The sequence below is a fragment of the Castor canadensis genome, chromosome 1 (assembly GCF_047511655.1).
Source record: "Castor canadensis chromosome 1, mCasCan1.hap1v2, whole genome shotgun sequence".
Taxonomy (NCBI): Eukaryota; Metazoa; Chordata; class Mammalia; order Rodentia; family Castoridae; genus Castor; species Castor canadensis.
This window is the reverse complement of record NC_133386.1, coordinates 124,247,585-124,274,468: the sequence shown is the minus strand read 5'-3', so window position 1 is coordinate 124,274,468 and position 26,884 is coordinate 124,247,585. Positions and strand designations below refer to the sequence as shown.

Here is a 26,884-nt window from a genome sequence, read left to right as displayed (position 1 = left end):
CATCTAATGTTTCCATGCCAACCAATTGCTGAGGCTTGGAATAGGACAAGCTTCAGGTGGGGAGTGGTGTGGGTGAGGAAGAGAAAACAAGAAAAGGCCAGGGTCAGGGTCAAACCGTAGATGTAGGCTGTGAAGGGAGTGGATGGCAGTGTGGGGAGAGGGGAGAAGCTCAGAACAAATATGAGCGCTGTATAAAGCTAGATGCACTACATTTACTACAAACATGGTTACAGCTACACACACACACACAAATTCTCTGGAGTTTATGTGTACTCTGAACATTGTCAAAGGGTCCGTATACAATTTAAAAACTTCTCATTAGTTTGTTTCATATTCTCTAGAAATCAAATTGTTAATCTCAGAACTCTGATTCTTCAGAAATTTTGACATTTTTAATCTTCTTTCCCAAATTATTTAGCCTTGAACTAAGAGATTCTATTTTTGCCAAGTATTAGCAAATTGTAGAGTCAGATTCAATGTTGTTTTTCAAATTCTGGGTCACCTATTGCTGAATGTTTTAAAAACTGAAAGTCATTCCAGGAGCTGACCTTTCCCTTAGATGCAAGTTTGTGTTAGATTTCCATGCAAGAAATCTGAGACTTTCTGACCTACTATTGTCAGGTTAAACATGAGCTGAAGAATGAAAGGAAGGAAGGAAGGAAAAGAAGGAAGGAAGGGGAGGGGGAGGGAGGAGTCAAGAAGAGAAGAGGGAAGGAGGAAATAAAGAAGAAAAAAGATAATAAAGAAAAGAAAGAAAGAAATGAAGGAAGAAAGAAAGAAAAAGAGAAAGAAAGAAAAAGAGAGAGAAAGAAAGAAGGAAGGAAGGAAAGAAAAAGAAAGAAAGAAAGACAAAAGATAAGGTACTGGTTTTCAACTTGGCTGTGCATTGGGACCAGTAGGAGAGCTTTAAAAAATACTGATATTAAGGACTCACTACCAGAGCTTCTGTGTTAATAGGTTGAGACTGTGCCTAGGCATTAAGTTTCCTCAGGTAATTCAAACATGCAGCCAAGGTCGAGAAAAACTGGGATAAAGCAAGAAGAGGCATGCAGGAAAACATGCATGCTTTTTGGCCTGTTTCAGCAGTGTGGACTTATTGCAGCAGGAGAGAGCTGGGACCTGACTTACCTGACAGTGGCCCTTTTTGTCATCCAGACAGCAGAATCTAAATCCAGGTAGTGTAGTGAAGTGAATTTGGACATCCTTGATTGTTGATTCCCCCACTAGACTGGGAGTTCACTAAAGCAATGACTGAGCATTTTTATCTTTGAATTCCTTCAACCTATCTGAGTATCTGGTATGTGAGATATGACTGTTTGTAAAATGAATCAACAAAATATTTGAGGTGAAAGCATTTGAAATGAATGATACAGAGATTCGATTTTTATCAGATTTCATTCTTAGCACATTCATGAGCATGGGGAACTGTAGCAAGCTTTAATGGGAGGGGGTGGCAGACAACAAGATAACAACCAGATGTCCTCAAATTTCAATGAATTTAACAAACGATTATGGGACTGCTTTCTGCTCAGGCATGTGGTAGACCCTGACAACCACAGACTTCTAGCAAAAGATTAAGTCCTAAAAACATCGAGGGGTAGTTCTCTATTGATCTGTGCAAAGTCCAGTATTTTAAGCAGTCCTTACATTTTTTAATGTTATAATATGGCTGACTTTGTGCAAAAATGCTGCAAGTGATGTACTTTGGATGAGGATGGAGCAGATCATTCATCTTTGCCAAACCAACTATTCTCAGTCTGAGATGTTTGCCTTTTAGACTATGTCCACTATTTTTCAAGTTTGTTAAAAACTTAATACAATAAATAGAGTTCTAATTTTATTGAGTATCTTTTCTGCAATATTTAGATCATCTGATTCTTTTTCTTTATTCTGCAAATGTTGATTTTCTGATGCTAGAGCAACTTTTTGGTGTTGGGGATAGATTTAGTTGTAGTGCTCTTGCCTAGCAGTTTAAGGCCTTAGGTTTGATCCCCAGACTGGGAAAAACAAACAACCAACCCAAAAGACCCAACCTTATATGCCTATAATAAATTCTACTAGCTCATGATATATTATTTTTCTATGTATCATTGGACTTGTTTTGCTAATGTTTTAATTTGGATTTTTTATGTTATGTTTATGACAGAGATTGGACTATAAATTTTCTTTCTTATAATGACCTTGTCATGTTTTGGTATTAAGATGATATTAACATTGTAGAAATCTAAGAAGTATTCTCTCTTTTCTGAATTCTAAGCATTTGCCTAAAGTACTAAGGTGACTTACAAACATTATTTCTCATACACCTTATGAGTTGTGTGTTAGCCTAGGCAGGCCTGGAATTCACTATGTAGCCCAGGGTGGCCTTAAACTCACAGTCCTTCTGCCTTTCACACATATATGTACCTTCATATTTTGGAACTGGGGTTTGAACTCTGTTGAACTTGTTAGGAAAAAGCTCTACTACCTGAGCTATGATCTGTTCTTTTTGCTTTAGTTTATTTTTTAGATAGGGCCTCATGCTTTTGCCCAGGTTGGCCTTAGGTCATCTCCTAACTTTGTTCCTCTAGCTGCTAGGATTACAAGCATGTACCACCACACTCAGTTTTTTTTTTTGGGTGGGGGAGCGAGGAGAGGTTGGGTCTTGTTAACTTTTTATGTAGGCTAGTCTCAAACCACAATCCTCTTGTCTCTGCCTGCTGAGTAGCTGGGATTACAGGTGCATACCACCATGCCTGACTCAAATTTTTTATAGAAAAAGTTGGAGGCCTAGAGGAAGAAAGATATGAGTTACTAAAGTCACAAGAAAGGCAATAAGTGACAGAGCCAGGATTTAAAGCCACATATTTCTGATTCCAAAACCTAAGCTTTTTGCACTATGTTGTGAACTCAGAAATGAATGGCTAGGTGAGTTGATATTCTAAAGCTCTTAGCGTTTTATTCTACGCAGTGTGTACTTCCCGCACAGAGTAAATACACTACCAAAGATGACCTTTTCCCTCGCCCAAATACAGCTTAGTTTTGGGACTTACCTGCAGAGACCCCATTGTAGTGAGCCCTTCAAAATCTTTCACATTTTCTATCTCCACATATTGTAGATTCTGCAGCAGAGTTCAGCATAATACTTATTATTTTCATTTGTTTTTGCAACTAGCTGTAGCTGGATCCTTGAGGGCATGTCTCGTCTATCTTTAACCCCTGACAGTGTCCTGGATAGCATTTTATAATTAAGAGTCACTAAGAAAATCAGGCCCATGCTTGTTCTGGTACAGCATACTGGCTCTAAGTCAGAAGGTTTTACAACCCTCTCATACTGGGTACAGTATCTCATGGCAGAAAACCTCAGGCCTCTTTGTAAGAATGCATGGCTAAGACCATGGTTCAAATCCGAGCCAGTATAACTTCATGTCCAGGAGTTCACTGACTACTCACTGACCATCTTCAAAGTCTTTATTTATTACTAAGAGAGCTGCACTGCACGTTAGATAACTAGTAAAAGTTATAAGGGAGCTTATATGAGATCAGGCAGATATAAGAAAATATGGCATGTTTATATACCCTGAAAACTAAGGTGAAAAGCAGCAATTTAGCATAGGACAAAGCTGAGCTTTTACCATGTTCTCTTTCTTTGCTGTGCAAATCTGGGCAGTAACGGAAGCTCTCTAATCTTAGCTTCTTTAACGTAGAATGGGCATTTTGAGTGTGACGTGGAAGTGGGAGTACTATCCCTGTCCTGCCCCAATTCAAGAGAGAAGAAACAGAGAATTCTGGGGAATTTTAGGAAAAGTTATCATCATCTTGTGAAAAGCCAGCAATAGGGTTCATTTAGGCAGGGAAACTTGCTCGTGGCCTGGATTTATAGTAACCGGAGACACAAACCAAGACCCCTCACGATAATTAGCTGGAAGCCCCTACTAACAGTAAGAGGGGATGAAATTGGTCCAAAGACACCAGCAGAACTGATTAAAAAAGGTTAGTAGAAGCTATAAGATTATCTTAAGTGAGATTATGGTTCTGTGATAGAGGTCGCCAGAAGCCAAATATTCTTGGTAAAGTATTCAGTTCAATGTCCTATTTTCTCATTATTTTACCCCTGGAATCAGATACTGTTCAAATATTTTTAATAAAAGTGTAGATCTTGGCTGTGAAAGGCAAAAATCTGCATATAAATTGGGCATGGTAGCTCAAGCCTGTAATCCTGGCTACTCGGGAGTTGGAGATCCCAGAGATCACAGACTGAGATCAGCCAGGGCAAAAAGTTCAAGAGACCCCATCTCAACCAAAGGCTAGGTGGGGTGGCCTGCAAATGTCATTCCAGACATGCAAAGAAGCATAAATAGGAGGCTGTGATTCAGCTGGCCAGGCATAAAGTGAGACCCTATATAAAAAAACAACCAACACAAAAATGACTGGAGGCAGAGCGTGTGTGTGTGTGTGTGTGTGTGTGTGTGTGTGTGTGTGTGTGTGTTTGGGGGGGGTTGAGGAGGTCCTAGTGGGGGGGAGGGTGAAGGAAGGAGATTAAGGTGATGGTATATGGTTGATGGACTTCATATGCCTATTTGAAACAGCACTAAGAAACCTCTTGCAACTGCTTTAAGTGGGGTGGGGAGGGGTTGAGGGAGAGAGATGATGGCGGCAATGTAAATAATGCACAATTTAAGTCTAATTGGAATTGTCATTACAAATCTCCCCCTGTATAATGAATATATCCTAATAAAAAATTTATAATAAAAATGTATGGCTGGGGGCCTTTCTCAAGTGGTAGAGCAAGCACCGATAGTTTAACCTTCAGTACTCAAAGTCATAAGGGAGAAAAGTAATGAGGTAAGCAATTTGTTCTGATGTAATACAAAATGCAATGTTTCAAAGTACAGTGGAGGAGACTAATGTGCTGACACTTTTAAACACAGTCCGCTTTTCCTAACACACTAAATGTGTGAGGGTTTTGAGTATCAACTAACCCTTAATGAAGCTGTTTAAAAAGTCTGTTTTTACAACGTAGAAAGAATAGTGTACGTGTAAAATAAATGCACCTGAGAAGAGAAGCACTGAAAGCTGTTGAGTAAGGGAGGATGGGGAAAGGGCAGGGGAAGATAATCTGACTAAAGTATGGAATATTCACAGCTGAAATACCATTGTAAGACAATAGGGACTTAAAGGGCAGGACAGGACTGTAAAACAGGTCCTATGAGGGGTTGGTAATTATGGGAGGGAGGAGGGTGAAGGGAGAGGATAAAGGAGGGTGCGTGCAGTTAGTGCACTTTACATACTTATATGGAATAGATAATGAAACCTGTGGGAGTGAACCTAACTCAGGCATATTGGAAGCATATACAGAAATGTCACAATGACTATCCCTGTACAACTAATATTTGCTAATAAAAATGTTAAAAAAAGGAAATATTGGAGGCTAATAAATATACAAGGCAATTTAAAAATTTTGATAATGGAAAATCTCTTCTTGCCATTAAAACCAATAACTGAAAAACATCAGTTTACCACAAGAGGACAGGTCTGGGCTTCTTAGTTTTACAGAAAACCATATAAAATACAAAGAAGGTACAAGTATATAACCAAACTTGAAAAGATGACTTTCTTTACCAGGAAAGAACAAAGGTTAAAAGAAAATGCATCCCAGGGATTTCAGAATCATTTAGAACCAAAAGATTGAGGATTTGAATTAAATAATTTGCTATCACAATATTTGCCTTAAAATTTTCAGCTATAAGATTATGGATAGGAGAAATAAGGAAATCTATCTAGTAGGGTTTTTTTTTTTAAATACAAGTTTATAAAATTAAGGATTTTTCCTGATGCTGAGATTGTGTTAACTTTCTTTTGGTGTCAAAATGCTCTTCCTTCTATAAAATGAGGGCGATAATAAAATGCATATTGTAATTGGTTTATTGTTTTTAGAATTCTTACTTGATGGAATTAAGTTGACAATCCCAAGTGAGGTCCCTGAGTTTGTTTTATTCTCATGGTGCTGGTTGGGGAAATGTCAGCCTTCCAGTCTCTGTTTAGGTGAAGCAGCAATGAAAGATATGAATGCCCAGCAGGTACAGCTGATTTCTGAAGTCCTGTGAGGCACTTTTCATATATTTTCTTCAAAATTTATGGCTGAGGAGAAGTTGGGGGGAGTGTTGCAGAATGGAAAGATAAAATGTCCTGCAGGTGTGAGATCAATGTGGAATAATGATGCCACTTAGCCTTTGAAAGATTTACTTTCATGGAGACATGACTCAAAGAGGACCATGGAAAGCTCAGAGGAAGTGAGAATTTGAAGTTTTTCAAGCACTAAGTGCACTGGGAGATCATGTCTATGCATCATAAGTAGCAGGCACATGGATGATTTATAGAAAGTGATTTTTTAAGTTGGGTGCTGGTGGTTCATGCCCGTAGTCCTAACGACTCAGGAGGCAGAGATAAGGAGGATCGAGGTTCAAAGCCAGCCCGGGCAAAATAGTCTGTGAGACTGTCTTGAAAAAAAAAAATATCAAAAAAAGGGCTGGTGGAGTGGCTCAAGGTGTAGGCCCTGAGTTCAAACCCCAGTATTGCAAAAACCAAACCAAACCATACCTGAAACCATACCTGATCTTTTAGACAAAGCTTGGATTGAAAATGTCCCCACTACTGATTTTGTGCTTTTTGTATTACATGCTAAAGAGAGAACGCATATTTTCAGTTTTGAGCAAAATGGCCTACACCAGGTGAGGGACAGACTCACGAGGGTGTGATCTATATTGCACAGGGTCCCATACTTGGTATACTTTTACTATCTCTTTAATCTTCATTTTTGAATAAGGAGCTCTGTGTTTTTATTTTGCAAAAAGTTATGTAGTAGGTACTGGAAGTCAGGCCACACATAGGACCATATGCGTGGCAGGAATGTCACCTGCATGCTTTAACTCTGCTTATTATGTAGAGTGCTATCCTGTATGTGGACTCTGTGTGGGCAGAGGACCTGGAATTAGCAGTGTGGGGACCTGGCCAATTTAATAAAAAGTCCACACTCTGGGCATCTTCAAACTAGAACTCAAGACTTAAAGTCTCAGTTGAGTACTCAGTTGAGTATTCAACTTTTAAAAATGCACAAGTATTTCTCTCATAGCTTATGTGATGGCTGGCTGTGGTGTACACACCAGTAATCCCAGTATTCAGGAGGATGAGGAGGATCACAAGTTCAAGGCCAGTTTGGTCTACATAGCAAGGCCCTATCGCAAGCAAATAAACAGACAAGCACAAAAATAGAAAAACAAATCTCTCCCCCTCAAAAAACTCATGTACTAGGAAAGGACACAAGTGAGTTGTGAATGCACACCTTTAAAGAGAGGGAAGGCTAAGTCAAGGGCTTGGTACTCTTCTGTGTACTATTTTGTACATGGAGAACTGTGAACAGCTCATCTGAAAACTATGGGAAAATAATACCTGCTTACAGACATATGTACCAAATAAAATATTTGTGAAACCTGTTCAATAAATTCACACAGCATAGCAAGTAGGGACATAGGACACACCTTTAGGTACTAGTCCCAGTTTAGCCTCTTATAGGACAACTGCACCTACTTCATAGCAGTTTTATAAGAACTAAACAAAATAATCCACCCAGGTACTTAAAAACTGCCCGGTGTATAATAGGTAATTTTATTAGCTGTTTTTTCATTGTTACAGTAATTGTGAATATTCATTTTGCTATTGCTCCTGTTGATTGAAAAAGGAAATGGATTTACAGTAAAACCTATAATGAATGCAGCTCTGTTTAGTTAAGTAAGGTTTAAATTTTAATCTGAATTACTGAGGATGGCTTGTTCATTTGATGAAGAAGGGGCAGGTATCTTTGTTAGGCAGGAACCATTTGCATGTCATGAAGAAAACCAGTAAAATTTTAGATAAAGTTACACTTTCTCCAAGCTAGCAACATTCATAATACATTCATTTGAACAGCTCATCAGTTACCACACCCCAGACTGTACACATGAAGACTAATGTCTCCATCCTCAGTCCAGGAGAGGAGGCAGAGGAGTCCACAAGCAGGGGAGCAGTTTATGTGATGCACAGAACCAAAAAAGAGTGTGAGCTTCCCTCAACCTGTCACGCTGGCTTTCTTAATACCTTGCTCTGTTTAGTCATCATGTTCAATAGAGGAGATGAACCAATTAGGGCTATAAAACATACAAACATGGAAACACCACATGTAGCTATCTTAAACAAGCAAAAATGTCATTTCTTTTTCTTCTTCATTTGTTATACAAAATCAGAGAACAGGAGGGTGAAACAGGTCATGTCTGGGAGGATTGGTTCCAGTGGGAGAGGGGAGGAGATGGGGGAATGGTGAAGGAGGGTGATTATGGTGCAAATACTGTGTACACATGTATGTAAATGGAAAAATGATATCTGTTGAAACTATTCCAGGAATTGGGGGGCAGTGTGAAGGAGCATGTGGAGGGGGTGAATTCAAGCATAATATATATGATATATTGTAAGAACTTTTGTAAATGTCACAATGGACCCCTACCCAGTAACAGCAATAAAAAAAAAGAAAACAGAAAAAACAAAAGAAAAATTCTTTGAAGGAGTATTACAGAATTCCTCTAATGTGCCAAGTACTGTTCAAATGACAAGGTTAAAGGACAAATGTCTTGTGTCTATTTCCTGCCTCTAATCTAACCTTCATGAGTTGAGGTGAGAGGGCCTTCAGTTTTTCTAAGTCCTTCCTCTCATCGGTTCTTTCCTAAGAGCCTCCAAGTGTTCTACCTGTAGGTCTTCCTTTTTTAGCCAGAGCTGTCTGGTTACTTTTAGGAAGTAATAATTTTGGGTTATGAGGCCAAGTACCCGCTCTGGAGATGAGAGATTTCTGGAAAAGTGACTAAAATGAGGTGAGGGCCAACAAGCAGAATTCAGGTTGATAGAGGGCCTTTGAGCTTTCCAAAAGCAGAAAAGATGCCCTATTAATCTTTTTATTCCCGCAGTCTAGTATACTATGAAGTGGATGGTTATGGCTCAGAAAAGGTTTTCTGGATGAACGAAGGAATGAATAGGCCAGCCATTAGTAATAATGAAATCTAGATTCTAGATCTTGGCACACAGAATAGAGGGAAAATGTGATGGTCAACAGAAGGGTCGAGCTTGATACTTTTGTCCTTCTTCCTATAGAAGTCTAAAAATCAGTGGCAGACTATGATTTTAGGGGAACAAGAAAACTCCCCCAGATCTCCAATGACTTCTCCTCCTTTCTATTTCAGGCATTAAATTAACTGCCTGAAGACAAAGCCTTTTATTCCACAATTAAGGATGCAATTAAAAATGCAAATGACTAAAAGAGTGAACGTAATGCTAATGAGTCTCAAAGTATAAATAAAGAATGAAAATCTATTCTGCTTTAAAGGAGGGACCAGTTAAGGGGCAGACTAAGCATTTATAGGGATAAAGAGAGTAGCTACTTACTTAACAGGTCCCCAGGGAAGGCTCCTTCATAGACTTAGTTTAACTTAATCCGAACAACAAACCTGTGAACTAGGTATTGTGTCAATTTTGTACATGAGACAGTCAAGATTTTGCAATAGATAAGATGCAAATTCTGGACTAGAAGCCAGATCTAATCTTGAGGAAGGCAAGAGAAAGTATACAACCAACAGAAGTTCCTTCAGTATGCACTTTACCTGTGCCTTAAAGAACTAACATCATCTTCACCTCAGTGTAGTAAAACAGGCACCGGCTCCAGTGAGAGATATTCTTTACCTGGGAAAAGAATGCGACTCAGCTATCTCACACCTGTAGGTTATTTCAGACCTCTGTGGGATGGGATCCTAATTTTATCTATGTCATAGTGCTGCTGTAAGGTTTAAATGGAGTCAGGAGTGAAGCTCTGGCACTTGAGTTCTTGGGTCCCTCATTGTGTGGCCCCATGCTGCCCATCTGAACTTTGCAATATTCTTCCAGCGCTCTTCTAGTTAACCCAGTCTAGACTTTCTGCTTCATTCTTCAACACTACCAGTAAGATTTTAAGAGAAAAGTAACTCTGAATCTCATAGTTTTTATTTTTTATTCGGTTGCACCATATTATACTCAATACATTTCTGAGTGAATAAATGAAGATGTTGCTAAAAAAGAATGTACGTATGAACAAATGAGAGACAACACAAATGCTATTTCCAGTTAACCCTGTGCCACGTGCTAAGCAGTAGGGTGCAGAAACTGACTAACCTTCTCTGAGGACCATGGCTGAGAGCATATTGGGCCCAAGGCTGGAGGGAAAAGAGATAAAAATCTGCCTTACAACACATTCCACAGTTTCATGGCTTTCCTTTAAATATCCTCATGAATTCTGCAGTCAAATGAAGCTAGAAGATGTGGTGCTCCTGGATCAAGTCCACTGACAGAGTAGGTTCCACACGCTCCCTTCCCATGCCCAGGTTACGGACCAGCAGGTCAGTGGGGTGGGAAGTACAGTGGAAGGATATGCTACTATTCCAGCTAAAAAGATGGCCAGAGAGTCTGTTTCCTATATGATGATGCAGCTTTTCCTTCCAAAAAACAATCAACACTTGGGAATACCTTTCCCCAAAGCAAAGTCTGTCAGGGTGGAGTGTCCTAGGTGAGATTTGTTTTCTCCAGCCTGTCGTTGATGGACCTCCCAGCTTTAGTTTCCTGGGAAAGAAAGACTATGCTGAGAATAAGGCTTGCTCTGGACCCTGTGTTACCCCAACTCCTCTCACTAAAAAGGTATAGGCTGTGTGTACACTTCTATTATTAAATTAGGTCCCAATTAAAAGAGAGTCACAGAATTTCAGGGACAGATGAAGCAGCCTGAAAGGTCTTCCAATGTTAGATAATTCCTGGAAATACTAAAACCAACAGGCAGTGTCTGCATCCTGAGGATACAGACAGACTTCAAGCAGTTGGTGTCAGCCCATTTGGTAACTGACTTCTATAGGATGTTTCAAAGACTTTGACTTATATTGTAACATTTTCCTTCAAATTTTGTGTAGGAAACATAGACTTGGAATTCATTCATTTATTCATTTAAAGAGCATTTGCTAAGGGAACTTCTTTATGCCAAGCATTATGGCATAAAGAAGGCATTCAGGACTTATTAAAATTAAGACATTAACTAGTATGTCCAGGTCCATTACTGGATGGTATCTCCATTTCAGGCAGCTTTACTATTTAATAAGGACCAGAGTGATCACTATTTTGACAGATTGGATTTGAATACTGTTCATCTTTCTGCGAATTTCACTGAGGAAAGCCTAGCATGCAGGTTATAAAGATTAACTAGGGTAACAACTGCAAGGCACAGAACACATGAGCTAACAGGAAACTATCCTTACAAGAGTCATCTCTATGCTATTTGAGCCACATACAGATTTAGAAAATGAGTAGTGCTCCCTTCACCTCTGCATCCTTAACATCTATTGCAGACTGGCACATTGTGGGTTAGTACGTACACCATGCTTATTAAATAAGCAATCATACACATGGTGTAGAGGAATGAAAACCTAAGAGGAAGTCTGTCCTTCTTCCCTTCCTGAAGGAAAGCAATGGGGGGAGGTGGGCTCATCTCATTGCTGAGCAAACGATGCCTGTTCACAGCCAGTTCTACTGGCTCTGTGCTGCAGGGACAAGGGGGCCTTTACAAAGAATGAGGACTATCAACCAACATTTACCAACCGCTTGCCAGGGGCCAGGCATTTAAATTCCGTACTTTCTTAAATCCTCATAACCGCTTTATGGCATCCTATTACTATTCAGTTTCAAAGATAAAGAAACTCAGGCAAGAGAGCTGGATTTCATTTGTCCACAGTCTCAGTTACTGAGTGGTGGGATCATGATTCAAAAGCTTCTGTGTCTTCTCTGGCTGGCAGAATCCAGCAAGTGTGCTCTTAATCACTGCTCTACAATGTCTCATCAACAGGACTTAAAGGACTGTGCCCACGTCTCATTTAGGTCTGTGACCTGAGGGAATTATTTAACTTCTCTGAATTTTACTCTCTTTATCTCTTCAATGGAAGCAATATCCCCCGGACTCACAGAGCTGTTGGGAGAATTACGTGGAATAATTTATGTAGAACATCAGTGTAACAACTGACCCAAAGAAAGTGTATGAAAATATTTTCCTCTACTTCCACTTCCTCATCTGTGTCAGGATAACTACCTTCCAAGCTGGCTGCAAGGGACACCAAGGGTCTAGGGATCCCCTGGGCAATAAATATAATTCGGTGAAGCTGCTTTCATCTGCTCGTCTGTGTGCTGTGTTATAGGCCTGGAATCCTTCTTGTCTACCCTATCAGCAAGTTGTAAATCATGATCTATTAATGAGTTATTAAATCAAATTAAATTGTGAATGTCATGGTTTTTTTTTTTTTAAATTAAAAAGAGTCCTGTAGAATGGGAAATAACAAAGTATGTGGTACATAGAAAGTATACATTTAATCAACAATTTCTTCACCTTTATATGTGTTCTATTTACCAGGTCATAATAAAGAGTGTATTTTGGATCAAGAGATTTTAAAGTCTCTCAGTCAACTCATTCAAGACATTCAAGAATCAATTCAGATATTCCTGCAGTAGGAAGCAATCAAGATTCTAGGATTTTCTGGAGCTAACTGAGACCCTTTTATATCACATTGAATATAATTGTCTTCCCTTAGTCAAAACTCCTTTGAGTTTTTTGTGGACAGAAAACATGATAGTTTCTGCTGAGTCTTCAGTGTCTATTATAAGTTTGGGGTACAGAACATACAATCACAAAAGATGCTTCATGAATGCATGAAGCAACCATAGAACTCATAGCACTGATTCTTAAGTCCAAATTCACAATAGAGGTGTTACTTCCTTGAACTCTCAAAATCACCGTGCTTTATTAACAAATGAGCCAAGTTTTTCTTTTACATTCTTTTCTATGGCCTTGACCTCCCATGGTGGACTTAACTGCTTTTCTTTCAGGCCCTCTGTATTCTCCCAGTGGCCTGGGTATTCTTCCTCTCCTTTATCAAAAGAAAGGCTTATTTTCTAGTCATTTGTGCTGCTTTGTGAATTTAATCCCTTCTAGCTCTGATCTTAGCAGCACTTAGATATAAAGATACATCCCATTATTTAATCTGGTAATAGCAAGGAGAAGCTTGCTATTACCAGATTAAATAGAAGGGAGGGCACAGTTTAGAGGATGTGCTCATAAAATCACTCCACCTAGGCAGCTGCCTACTCATTCTGCTCTTAGGGAAACCCTCAAAATACAAACAAACCCATATTCCAGTAGCTCAGGTGACTAAATGCATGTGCATTTGAAGAACTGATAATGTACTTGTGGAACATTAAAAAAAAATTTTTTTTCATGTTTTTATACTTTGTTTACTTGTTTCTTTTTTGTGGTGCTGGGGATGGAATCCAGGGCCTCACACAGGCCAGAGAAGTGCTCTACCACTGAACTACATTCCTAGCCCCACTTTATTTACTTTTAAGATTCTACAACTACAGGTTTCAAAAGGTAAGAAATACAAAATACAAATAGCCTATTAAACCAAATCATTTTCATAGAACATGTACAAGTTTATAAGTGACAATTGATTTCATTTGTACAGTACTACCAAAGTACTTGAGTGCCTCACACAAAAGATTAAAAGAAGGAAAACAATTGCAGCTAATTGGAGAACAGAGAGGGCTGCCTTCAGGTCAAAGCACCACTTGACTTGGACAGTGCACGTTACTTTCCCTGACTTAAAGATTTCATGCAGACCACCTGGAGGATCACTTCTAGCAGGGGAATGAGGCCAGCTTCTACAAGCTCTTGAGAGAAGATGTATCCACTTCAACATGGCCGGAGCCAGGGCTAGGATTGTGGGGGAAGGGAGGGGAGAGAGAAAAAGGTGGGGGGGGGGGCAGAGAAAGAGGAGAGGAGATGAGAAAAAGGAGAAGGGTAGAGGAGATAACTGCAAGGAGAATAGTTTTGTGGCACAGGCAAATATTGCACTAAGTCACCTCAACTGCTTCTTGTAGAACAAAGAGGTTGTTTATTTTCTGATTTAGGTTTTGGCTTCATGTAAAAATATGAATAATAATACCAAAGAAAACCTATATGTTCTGTCTATCTTGTTTAAAAGCCCCAGAGAGGTTTGAATTTGAATTTCTCCTCTCAGTTACCCTATTCGTTAATCTAAGAGCCCAACAAGGTACTATAAAAGAAGACTGGGCATCACAGATAAAGTAAATTTGACAGCCAAAACCCTATAAGCTAAGACCTAGAGGTGGGATGATGAAGAAGAGTATGGGATTGGGAGTAGGAAGTTGGACTCTGCCACAAATAGCTTGGGATCCCAGGCAAATGTTTTCTCTTTTGGAGCCTCAGTTTCCTCTTGTGTAAATTTAGTGGTGGATTTGGTGATAGTTAAAGGTCTCTCCAGCCCTCATATTACATAAGGTGAAACAAAATGAGTATAATGCTACTCCAGAATGTCATTTTCAGATTAAAGAGATGCTCATCATCTTATATTTATATAGTTAGAAAAATTCTGCTGCTCATTTATTTTGAGAAAGCAAGTAGCTAACTTTCTAAAATAATCACACACCAACTGGCACTGAGCCAGTTGTTACAGATAGAGAAGCCTCTCTATGAAAAACCTATAGCCAAATGCTATTTAAAAAAAAAAAAAAGGCAAAGGTGAAAATCTGTTGAATCTTTTTTGACAAAAATTCTGTTAAGGCTTTACTCCATTTCATGTTCTTGCTTTTTTTGGGGGGGGGCAGGGGGGGGGTCTATTTTATCACAATGTGTAAGAACAAGGCCAGAGACTCTGATGAGGTCTTTCCTTCTGATCTTACTCTATCCATGACCCATATTTCTCCTAATTCTATGTTTTGCAATCATTCAAATGCTGAGGCTAGCCCTCTGGGTGCTAAGTAAGTATTCATAATTGAACATTTGGAAACCACATACCATATTTGTATATCATAGGGATTTTGTCTGGGGCACTTTGAATGTAGAGTCAAATATTTTTGAGACTCATTTAAGAGAGGCTCATCTTTCAGTACCATTTCCAACTATTTAAGTCTTCATCTCTTTTTCATGTTATACTTTTATTTATCATTTCTGAGAATACAGAGTTGATTCTAATTGATACTACTTTCAAATAAATGTTTTTGTTTTTTGTAAATCATAGCCCTTTGTTTAATTTTCCTAATTTTTCATAACTTGATAATTAAAGGCTATTGGCAACATATTTTCATCAAATATGTGCATTTTATGCATTCTATTTTTTAATCAGGTACCAACATTTGGTAATTTTTCTTCACAGTATTATTCTATGAAACCATTTCAATAGCATTAACTAACTTATCTCTGTCCAATTAACCCAACTGGCTTCTCCTGACTGGTTACCCAAAACTAAAACATTTCAAAATTTAAAAAATATTTTGCATCATGAAGACCAGCAATACAACACAAGTAAGAAAAACAGAAACAGGGGTTAACTTTGTCATATTTGTGATGTCACTACAAAACATGTTTTAGGGTGTTAACAGTTTCTTCCACAGATTACAATGAAGTGTATCAAAGGAACTTTCTGCATTTCAGAAACTTGGGCAAATCTGGATGGTTGAGAGTCTGTTTTAATACGTGGGCTTCGAGGTTTTGAAATGCCCTGGAATAAGAAAGTATTCTATGCTTGTCAGAGCAGCCAACAAATTAAGACCCTGGAGAACCTACCACCTTCCAGAATCCTGTTCTGTTCTTGCCCCTGCCATGCCTACCTAACACACAGGAAAGACCACTTTACAGCCAGGTAGAACCAAAAACAAATTCAATTTGAGTACATCATTTAGTATCTATACCACAGACTTCCTGAAGGGAAAAGAAAGTGAAATTTCAGGGGAGGAGGATGCAACATCAGATGGAAATGGATGGAATTCTGGGCCAGAGCAGGGTGTGGAGCATTCAAAGGGTGTGACCCTGATAGGAACATTCATTTTGACCACTAATTAGGCACCACTCTCCCCCAGAAGTATCCACATTTTTATAAAAGTTCCGTTTGCACTGATTTAGTCTAGAAGAGGCCAGTGCTAGGAGGAGGAACACGTTTTGGTTGAGTATCTACAGAGCTCACTCAAGAGGTAACTACAGGAACAAGAAATAGGAGAGTATTTTCAGTTCAATCATTTTTGTTTCTGGTAATGAGTTTTGACAGGCAAGGAACTTTTATGGTCTGAGAAATAATTGGTAATGAGATGCCACAGAAGAAAACCTTTCACTCAAGCTTATAGAAAAAAATCCCAGAACTCTTTAGAAGAATAATGCTGATTTCAAATCAATACATCAGTGTTAACACAGTCGACATTAAGGAAAATTAGGAAACGATAAGGCAAATTTTCTTCTCGGACTAATGGCCAGCAAATGTCCATGTATTTGGTCCATGTATTTCAGAAATGCGAATGTTTCTTATTATTTTTACTGAATAAATTTGAGGGATGTGTGTGGCGGTTCATGCCTGCAATCTCAGCACCCAGAGGTGCTGAGGCAGGAGGATGGAGAGTTGAAGGCTATCCTTGCCTACATGGTGAGGCTAGGTCTTAGACTTCATAAAAGCAGAGGGTTTTAAGTAACTTGACCTAGTTACATTTTAGACAATTCTTTGACATCGCTAGCATAAGGTCTTTCAGTAGCGTCCGGATGAGCGTGCACAAATGAAAACATGCTGCACTGCTGGGCGAGGTGGCCTTTGCCTCCCCATTCGCGATCCTACACCAAGCCGGATCGCAGTGCGGAGCGCCTCCTTTCCTACCTGACGTAGAGGGAGCGCTTCTGATTGGTCCGCAGGGATCCAGACCCGGAGCTCATGCTGTGATTCATCATCTGCTCTCGCAGGTCATGGATTTTGGCCTCAAATCGAGCGTAATCTGGGAATGAAACAAAAATGGCAAGTTTGGTCCTGTGCCTTCAGAGAGTTAGAAATCCTGCACAGCCGAGGCAGCCACTTGCACATCGTGTGGGTTCCTTTGCCAAGCACTTGACAAGAGTACTTTCTCCCGCTTACTATTATTTTCTGTTCATGAGAGGAAAAGATAAAATCAATACCCCCCCTCCACCCCGCCTCGAGCCTCGAGGTACTTAGAAATACAGTGCCATCAAATCGCCAACTTGTGAAAAGTCCAGGACGGTGGGGCAGGGGCGGCGAGGAGAGGATGGGGGACTGTTCTGAGGAAGAGGGGTGGGAGTGTCATAAACAGGCAACACACAGTACCCTCCTGTGATGGAGATGAGCTCCCTTGCCAGTGGTTAGGACACAGGTACCTATTATCACACGAACCTGTGATAATTACGAATACGCACAAAAATGAGAAAATCTGAGTGGAGATCAAAGGCTCCCGAAATTCCTAATACTATGGGGTATTGAAAAGAATATTCAATTGCTCAGACCGATAGACCAGATAATCTGGTGTTTGGTGATGAATTCTGTAAGAATCATCACTTAATTTAGGTGCCCCCTCCCAGGCAGCTAAAAGTTAACCACTAAGGATACCTTGATTTGCCCCATAACCTTGTCTACATACTAAACTCCCTCAATTCTAACTTACACAATGCATTTAGGCCAACTTTTTTTACATTGTCATGTAAAATATATTTTAGAATCATTCCAACTTTAAAAAAAAGTATATGGTTCTTTTGAAAAAATCAAGGAAATATAGTTAGTGTATTATGCTATTCATAGGAAACTTATTCTTTCCATGCCAGTCTAATAAAAATAAAGAGCTAATAGGTTTTAAGATACTTATTAACACAAACAGCATGTAAAATGAAATCACTTTTGAAGTTTCAATATTCTGGATCACAACCTAGACATTTTCCTATCATCTTTGGCAAAAAAAAAAAAAATGTATTGCTTCAGGAAAATCCAGTAGGTGAAAGCTTAATTTACCCACACATAAATTTGAAAATGTTAATTGAAATAACAAATGATTCTTTTAATTACAAAGAAACTCACCAGGAGGAATTTTAATAGTGGTTCTTAGTACATTTCAAAAAGTAAGTTGATTTTTAATTCAATTTAATCACAATTTACCATGAAAACAAGGATGGCTAAATGAATATAAAGAAAGTGTTTCAAATTCTTCATAATATAAAGTTTCATATTAGGTTTAATTTCAATTTATAGAATATTTATTATTTATTATAGGATGGGCTTTCCTGAAAGATTTGACAACAATTTTAAACAACAGACAACAGAATAATAAGCTCTGAATGTTAAATATATTTAAAGCTTACTACTCTTACAGGTAAAGCCATAATAGTTGTCTGGGAATTTCCAGTGCTTAAGGAAGGTCTGTCATTATGCACATTTGGAAGGCTTCCTACTGAAACTTGGCTTTGAATAATTAAATCCTAAATGATTAAATAAGCAGAACACATATGTAACCTAAAATCTATTGACCATAATTTAAGACAGTTTATTTCATTCTATCTTATTAGTGAGAGAAAACACTTTTTATAACCATCCAGATGACACTGCATGCAGATTTCAGTCATTTTGAGCAAGTTGTATTTCCTTGCTACCCAGATGAACCAATTAGCATTCATTGCTGGCCACGTGGCAGAAACTATGAAGTATTACCTCATTTCTTTTTTAAAATTACAACATGAAGTCCATGGATGTTGTGAAAGTTTGAGTGATATATATTTTTTAAAAACAGTATAAAATGATTGTTCCTCTGGCGTCTTCTGCCTTCCCTTGCCTTCTCTCTTACTGCTGACCTTCCCCACAGCTCACCCTAGGGGGCCTGAGGGGTGTATGTTTGATATATAGGTTGGTGAGTATGTGTGTGTAGGATGTGAGCATAAATACATACATACATGAGACCCTATCTATATATTATATTAAGATTTTTTCCCTTCCTTTTAACAGTATAACTTGGATTTTTCCTACCTTCTAATAACTATATAGATATCATTTTTCTTAATATCATTAATTATATTCCATATTTTGACTGATTTATTTAACATTCCCATACGAGATATTAGGTCTGTCAAGGTTTTTGCATATGAGTAGGGATGTCAGGGTATGTGTGCAGGTATGGTAGGCTATTAAAACACCACAATTGGAATGGAAATCATACAAGTCCCCCTTAGCATTTCTCAGAGAAGGGACACACAGCAGTAACTTTTGGCTTCCTCTGATCCCTGCTCCATATTGCTACTCACCAAATACCACATACCACCCCTGGGTGCCCCTGAATCTCCCCCTGGAGATATGGACTCTGTCCTTTACAACTTTGATGACTTCAGTATCTGTGATTAAAAACATGAAATTCCACCCTTCAACTATCCCCCTCCCCCCAAGCATCTAATTCAGGGCCAGTCCCCAACCCCAGTTTGCTACATATATTGCATTTCTCACACTAGTGTGCAGTTATTCATGTAGTTTACAGTCTTCCCTTTAGACTGAGCACTCTTGGGGCAAATGTCACATCTTGCTTTCCTTGCAATTCCCTGTTCCTAACATAGTGTCTGACATAGAAGAGGTACATTTAACCATAGGTGCTCAATCAGCATTTTCTAGGTGAATGAATAATGAGTGAGAGAGTGAGTAGTTATTAAACTCAGTTATAATAATGGTTGCAGGTACTGAAGTTGACCATTTTCACTGTTATGTTTTGCAACATAAGAAGAGAACACGCATCTCCTCTAGCACTGCCTTTTCTAAGAGTATTCCAATTTCAAGGCTTTAATTCTATCAAATCACTGACACTTCCAAATCCCTTTGTTGCTTTTATGGATCTGTAGGCAATTCTGTTCTCTCCTGTCTCAGTCATGCCATGCATTGGAAACAGTTCCCTGACACTTAACCTACATACAATCAGCCCTTTGTTAGGCTCTCATAGACTCTCTGCTAGGCATTTATTATTAAAGCAAGTATTACAACAGGATACCTGCCTGAATAATGTGTTATATTTTCCTTCTATATGGCTCATTTGACACTCCAGCTGTGTTCTCCCATGCTTTTGGAACATTTGGTCTGCATAATACTGTACAGTGTTTAAATTCCTCACCATACATGATTTAATATTGTGCCTTATCTGGAATCCATCCTATTCTTCACTTCTCCATTTTGACAATCATCTTACTTGCAGACTATGTTCAAAGGTGCTTATTCCTTTGCTACTTTGCGATAACTAAAACTGAGGTACAAATAATTCTGTCAAAGCAAAACCAATAAGACACATGTTTACAGATATAAAGGGTGTGGGATGGGGAGGGATAAACAAGTTTATAGTTAGAAATGCTCTGGAAATAAACAGGAAATCAGCTACAGAAAATGTGAAATATAAATCTTTATGCTTTATAAAAGAACTAAAAATCAGATTTATCAACAACTTAAAACCCACCAAACCTATTTAACATGCATCTCTGTTCTGTTCCTTAAATGTTTTACTCCTATTTATGTTCTCCCCTTTGGAACATTTTTTTTCAATCAAATTTCTAAACACTCTTTCTTGATTCCAAACCTCATCAGAACTTTCACATGGAATTTTAAGATATTCTAATCATTTAAGGGGAATTGATGTGTACTGAACAATGGGCACTTTCTCTTAAGAACATTCCAAAGTAGGTATATTCTTTCAGAGGTAAGGAAACGGAGGTTCAGAGAGGCTAGCTATCTTCACCAAAGTCAAGAGCCCGTTGGACATAGAGCTAGGATTCAGACACTTTGTTTCTGTTTCATTGTAATGCCTATTTTGACACCACAATTCTCTCAGAACATAAGTCTTGAGTCTTCACTCCTCCCTCTTGACATCTTGCTCTTTCCTTTAATGACTGTATTTGTCATGTATATGTTGGTGTTTTCTATGGAACTCTAAGCTTCTCAGAGAGTTGGGGTGCCTCACCTATCCATAGTCCCCAAGCCTTGTGTCTATCATTCTACCTTTAGTCCACATAGGGCTGTACTGGGCACTTTGGATGTAGTTTTGAATAAGAAGAATCTGTGACACTACAAGGAGGTTTAACATGATAACAAAGGAGGTGGAGAACAACATTGACAAAACAATACCTTATTCTGTCTTGATTTGCAGAAAACACATGCTTTGTAATTTTTTTTTCTTTCTTTCTTTTTTTTTTTTTTTTTGCTGTACTGGGGCTTGAACTCAGGGCCTACACCTTGAGCCACTCCACCAGCCCTTTTTTGTGATCGATGTTTTTCGAGATAGGCTATCACTGAACTATTTGCCCTGGGCTGACGCTGAAACTCAATCCTCTTGATCTTTGCCTCCTGAGTAGCTAGGATTACAGGCGTGAGCCACTGGCACCTGGCTGGTAAATGCTTTTTAAATGACAAATTATTTTGTGTTTATTGGGGTTTTGTCTGCAACAAGAAGCATATCACTGAAAACCAACTCCTAGGCAAAGCTTTTGGAAGGATTCCAACTAATTATTTTTTCTTCCTTTATGTATGACAAGCCAGATTTCTTTCCATTTTTTGACATTCTTAGATATCTAAATCTGGTTGCTCCTAATTAGATGCATTCATTTGGGATTTTAAGGTTTCTTTCACTTGGACATGATGGCTGATAATGGTAGAACGCATGTGAGGTTGGGTTATATAGATGGGATCAAAATCCTGGCCCTGTTACTTACTAGTTTACATCATTGTGAAAGTTATTAACCTTTCTGGGTTCAATTTTTCTCACAAGTAAAATGGGAATAATAACTGTATCTATCTCAAAATATGCTAGGAAAATTGTGAGCATTCATAGATCTGAAAGATTAGCTCTTGGCAATGACTGTCAATTCCTATTATTTTCATGAATAATTCAAAATCTATTTTGTTATCACTTGTAAACATCATAATCCCTTTCATTTCCAAGCAAAATGGAAACTTGTGCCCATTCCTAGAGTCCTTTGGTATAATCTCTCTCTATAAAGTGATGTTTCTACCAGGTCAGAGAGGAATGAGCCACAGATGGTCATAGTTTGGGTACCTGTTGGGCAAACATTAAATGTACACTCAGGATCCTCCAACAAATCCACAGTGACTTGGAACTCAGGAGAATGATAACCAACTACAAGGTGGCTGCTGTTTTCAGTAATATCAGTAACTTCATCCTTCAGGATTATCTCAACACCTTGGGCTGCTGACTGATGGATGTTTGGATAGAGTAATGTAAGGGTGTAAACATCACCACATGCTACTCAGTGAGAGAGAATCTTTGAAAATTGTCAAGGATGAGCAAAAAGACCCAGAATGCAAGTCTAGCCTACCATTCACACAAGAAAGGAGGCACTGCCTCCTGTGAGAGGGCAGGAGATATGTAATATGGTAGGATTAATCTTCATTGATTGAAGCTTCCCAGTTGTTCTCATCCTCCAGACTCAGATGGTGTATCTTATTTCTGAGAGAAGGAAACAGTAAGCTCAATGAATTACACTATAGAGTGAGGCCACTAATAGGCCGTGTGCTCCTTTATATCCTCATCTCATCCGGGGGTTTCACAACTGTCAATTACTAGAGGAAGCAGAGAGCAGAACAGGGTTAGAACTCTAGGCTAGGAGGTTAGCTTTTATTATTAATCCTGCCATTTATTACTAGTGGGGCCTCCAAAAGTTACTGAGCCTGCATTTGCTCATCTGAAAAATTGTGAGATTCACCTCTCAAACTAGTTGTGAGAATCAAAATGAGATTTGACATGAAGCATTTGAAAATGTTATTCCTGTGGTGGTTCTTGTTGGGACAAATGAATATCCACTCCTTAGTGAACTAATGACAAGAATAGCACTGTCTTCCTTCCTATTTTCTGTTTATGAATACAGGCATAACTTTAATAACAACTGGTAAAATCATTGGGCTGTAACAGGGTTTTGCACATTCAAGTGACACAGGCTGTTTTCAGCCCTATAGAGGAATGGAACTGAAGAGACCATCTGCTGTATACCTGAGATGCTTTAAATAGACAGACCTGATCTGGAAGCTCTTGGTGGTATATAAGCTAAGGAAGTGCAAACTTTGGGACACCAATGGGGCTGGGGAAAATGTGAATGTGTGCCATGCAGTGGGGTCACAATTTTATTTATCTAGATGTGGCTGTCATTGCCACCAGGACCCAGGAAATATATATGGGAGGGATGAGGCAGGAAGAATTTACATCTATTCTTATTACAACATCTGATTGCTGGTCCAGGAATATGGCACTGTGACTATGAATGCTTCAGTTTCTTTAGGGGAAACATCTTTCTTTCACTTATTCTGCAACACATCTTCAGAGTTTATTACATACCAGGTATAATGCTAATTGCCAGAGATACCAAACGCACTGGACAGGACTTTACCCTGAGGTGCTCATAGGCTGGTGTATAGGTGCTTTTAATTTTTTGTTTTCTTATAAATATAAAAAGATCACTTGCCATTTAAATATCTGTTCCCTGGGAGGAATATCAAGTGCTTTCTAGATGCTAACAATTTACCAATAAACTCCCCTTTGGTGGGGAGAAGCCAAAACAGCCAAGTCTAAATTGGGACCAGGTAAAGCCATAGACAATTTGGGCCAAATGAAATCTCTCTGTAAAACTACTACATTACTTATAGTGTGACAAGAGCAACTAGAGTCTCAAAGCAGTGAGTTTCTGGATTTAAGTCCAGGCTCTCAGATATATTGGGGAAATCTTTTATCTACTCAAAGATACTTTTTCTTCATTTGTAAAATAAGGGAATCATTCATCACTGCCTTATACACTGTGTTCTGAATACTGAATACAGTGTACTTTGTTTTCATTATTCTAAGCAGGATGATTTTTAAAGGGAACATCAACAAATAAAAATAAAGAAATAAATAAAAGGACCATCAATTTATAATAGCATTTCTTTTTACATGAGTGGTCACAAGACTCATTTTGATTTCACAGTCAGACCTGTATTTTTGTAGACAGGAAGGTATGAGTCTCATAATCAATATAATATGATAAAGAATGTTTTAAACTAGAACATTATAAGTATTTTACTGCTTTCTCTCCACTTTTACTTTTAAGCAGATAGTTACACATAAGGACTAGCCATAGAACACTAATTCTACCTTAGGCTCAAGAAACAATAGTTTGCCAAAATTTATTTTATTTACTTGAAACTCAGAAAATATTCAATGGTTTCCTTTTTTTTTTTTTCAGATCTTCTGGGATTTCAGAGCCAGATAGGCAAAAAAAAAAAGAAAGGAAGAAAAGAAAAGCTTCCTTCCATGTGTATTTTGTTAGACTTTAGAGATACCCTTATCCTGGACTCTTTTCAAGTAGTCATGTCTGGGGAAGGGTGCTGTGTTTATGAACACAGACACTGGAATGCCCACCTACTGTCAAGAAAGCTGACCTCTAGCCACAGGGAGGATTTTCAGGAGATCTCCCCAGGCTGGCTATTCTGCCTAAGGATTTCTCTAGCCTTTTGCTTTAACCCCCAAACTAGCTCACCTGATTCTGCATCGAAGAGGAGACATGGAATTTTCCACTGCTAAAGATTTAGAGATGTTGCTTGGTTTACATCGGATCCAAACGTATATGTGTATGTGTTTGCATGTGTGTGTATTGCTTGGTTTACATCAGATTGAAACATATATGTGTATGTATGTGTGTGCATGTTTGTGGGAAACAAAATAAAGGGAAACAGGGATTAAATCGATTACAAACTAAATTAATCAGAATCCAACTTTAACCAAAAATTCCACACAACTGAACGAGTCTGCTATCTTTTCTGCACTCTACAAAGAAAGAGGGTGTATGTATCTTTTGTACATCTCTGATACTGAGTACTAAGAACTCAGTTACAGACACCATGAGGACAAGGACATTGTCACTTTTTTCTCAATTACTAGCACTTGCACACTGTGCTACACAGTTATGAGTTAATGCTAATATGAATGTTTATTGAACTGGGTAAGCTAAATGAAGACTTCAGGGAAAGAAAACTGATCTTATAAATAGATCAGCATTTTAGAATAAAATTTCAATAACACTGAATTCAGGTTATGTCTTTCTTCATTACCCCTACCATCATCACCACCTGCCATTTTCAAATAGAATTGGGATCATTTATTTTGACTACAACAATTTTCGCAGTTTGGCTACAGAACTTTTACAGAGGTTTCAACCAAACTCTCAGGAATTCTTTAAGTGTTAAGTGAAATAAGTTTTGTAGGAAAACAACATTCTAAAAACCCAACCAGTTATTTCATATAATGCATACTAGCTCTGAAAATTTGCGCCACCAAATTTCATTTTGGTGAAATGCAAACTTTGTTTTATGGATTCAAAACAGGCAGATTTTCTTGATGATAAAAATAGCTCATACTGATATAATTCTTTAAAATCCCAACCCGCCTAGAAGAATACTTCCTTAAGTATCTGAAATTTGTCTCAAAAGCTGTGGAATTTGATGTCTGTCTTGACTATAGAAATAAGGATGCATCAGGTGATGGATCAAAGAAAAAAATGTGAAACTTTTGGGGGGGAGGGGCAGACACTTCAGATATTATTAGGGCCTGGATACCAATGGAGATTTTCTCTAGAGGTTTTGCTGGGAGTTTGGGTGAACGGCTCAGAGAGAGGAACAGGTGACTGTGTGTCTGGTGTGATCTGTAGCTCATAGTGCATTATAAAAGGTAACAAGGAGTTGTGCCTTCTAACTTAAAGCATAGTGCTTAAGACTGCATCCACTCAGATAAGAAAACACTCCTTGGCAAATATAAACATTAAATCTTTGCCTGGTTTGTCTTGTTCTTTAGTATAAAAATCACAGAATTAGGAGCTAAAGTAATAACGCTCAAGCTTCCTGCATTCTGCATTAATAATCAGTTAGATCTTGGCCAACGCAAAGGATAATATTCTTGCCTAATTACAGACCAGGCTAGAGAAAGGAGCTAAAGTGGTTCTTGCTTTAGAAGTAGACCAGTTGGCAGTCCTCTTGGGTGTGTGACTTGAGGAGCACAAATGTCTGTCTTGCTTCCATGACATTCCTACTGGATTTATCCTTTTATAGTGTCTTGAGACTTACACACTATATTATCTGGGAGGGTATCCTATCATTCCTAGATAAGGGAAACACAATGGGAAGAACACTAAGAGAAAATGGAGACTCTGAGAAGCTGACCAATGTCTCCAAGGTCACACTGCTGAGCTAGGGCTCAAACTTGAATCTTCTAGTCCTACCCTCATCCAATGCCTTTTTCACATTGATTCTATACTTTGCTCTACAAATGACTGCTATTTTCTCTTTTGGTGCCCACATGATTGTCTCAGACTGTCCAGATCACCTTAAGTAACCACTGACAGCCAATTTCTGACACAACTATCAATTCATATCTATAGTGAGAACTATAGGTAGGTTCATTTTGAAAATGAAAAGGCCTCGTTGAGTCTTGCCAATATACACCCAAACGAAAACTTCTTCAAATGTCAGTAATGTGACTGTGCTTAAGCTTTAAAGTCAATTGGAAACCATGTTTCAAGGTCGTTCTCTTTGGTATGATTGTGTGTGGTTGGGGTGACAGTAGGTTCATACTGCAGCACTTGGTCCAACTAGCACAGACCAAATACTCAGGTTGAGGGGAGATAGGAGATGCCCAGGATAGGGAACAACCTGCCCCTGACCCTAACACTCCTGAAATCTGTGGGGCAGTGGAGTGCAGGGAGACCCAACAGGGGCTGCACAGTGAGAAACAGAAGGCCAAGAGTGAGAGCCGATCACAAATCTAAACTTATGTGGTTTAATATATTGTATGTTTTTTCCTTAAAAGTATGTCTGACATTGCTTGTTGTTGAAATGTCCTTTCTATGTTTAAAAGGCATAACAAACAAATGTACTGTACAGTCCTTATCTGAATACTGATTAGAGAGGCAGAAAAGTCCCCACAATTTAAAAAGTTA

General features: G+C 38.6%; 1 protein-coding gene across 22 annotated transcripts in view; it reads right to left on the bottom strand.

Annotated features, from left to right (window-relative positions):
* The window catches only part of Dlg2 (discs large MAGUK scaffold protein 2), a 2,025,432-nt gene that overhangs the window by 133,705 nt on the left and 1,864,843 nt on the right, over window positions 1-26,884 (bottom strand). For all 22 annotated transcript variants that reach the window (XM_074081674.1, XM_074081712.1, XM_074081675.1 and 19 more), the window contains one exon: window positions 16,773-16,887. In XM_074081674.1, the coding sequence (XP_073937775.1) occupies window positions 16,773-16,887 (115 nt within the window). Of the gene's footprint in view, window positions 1-16,772; window positions 16,888-26,884 lie in introns of those variants that run through there.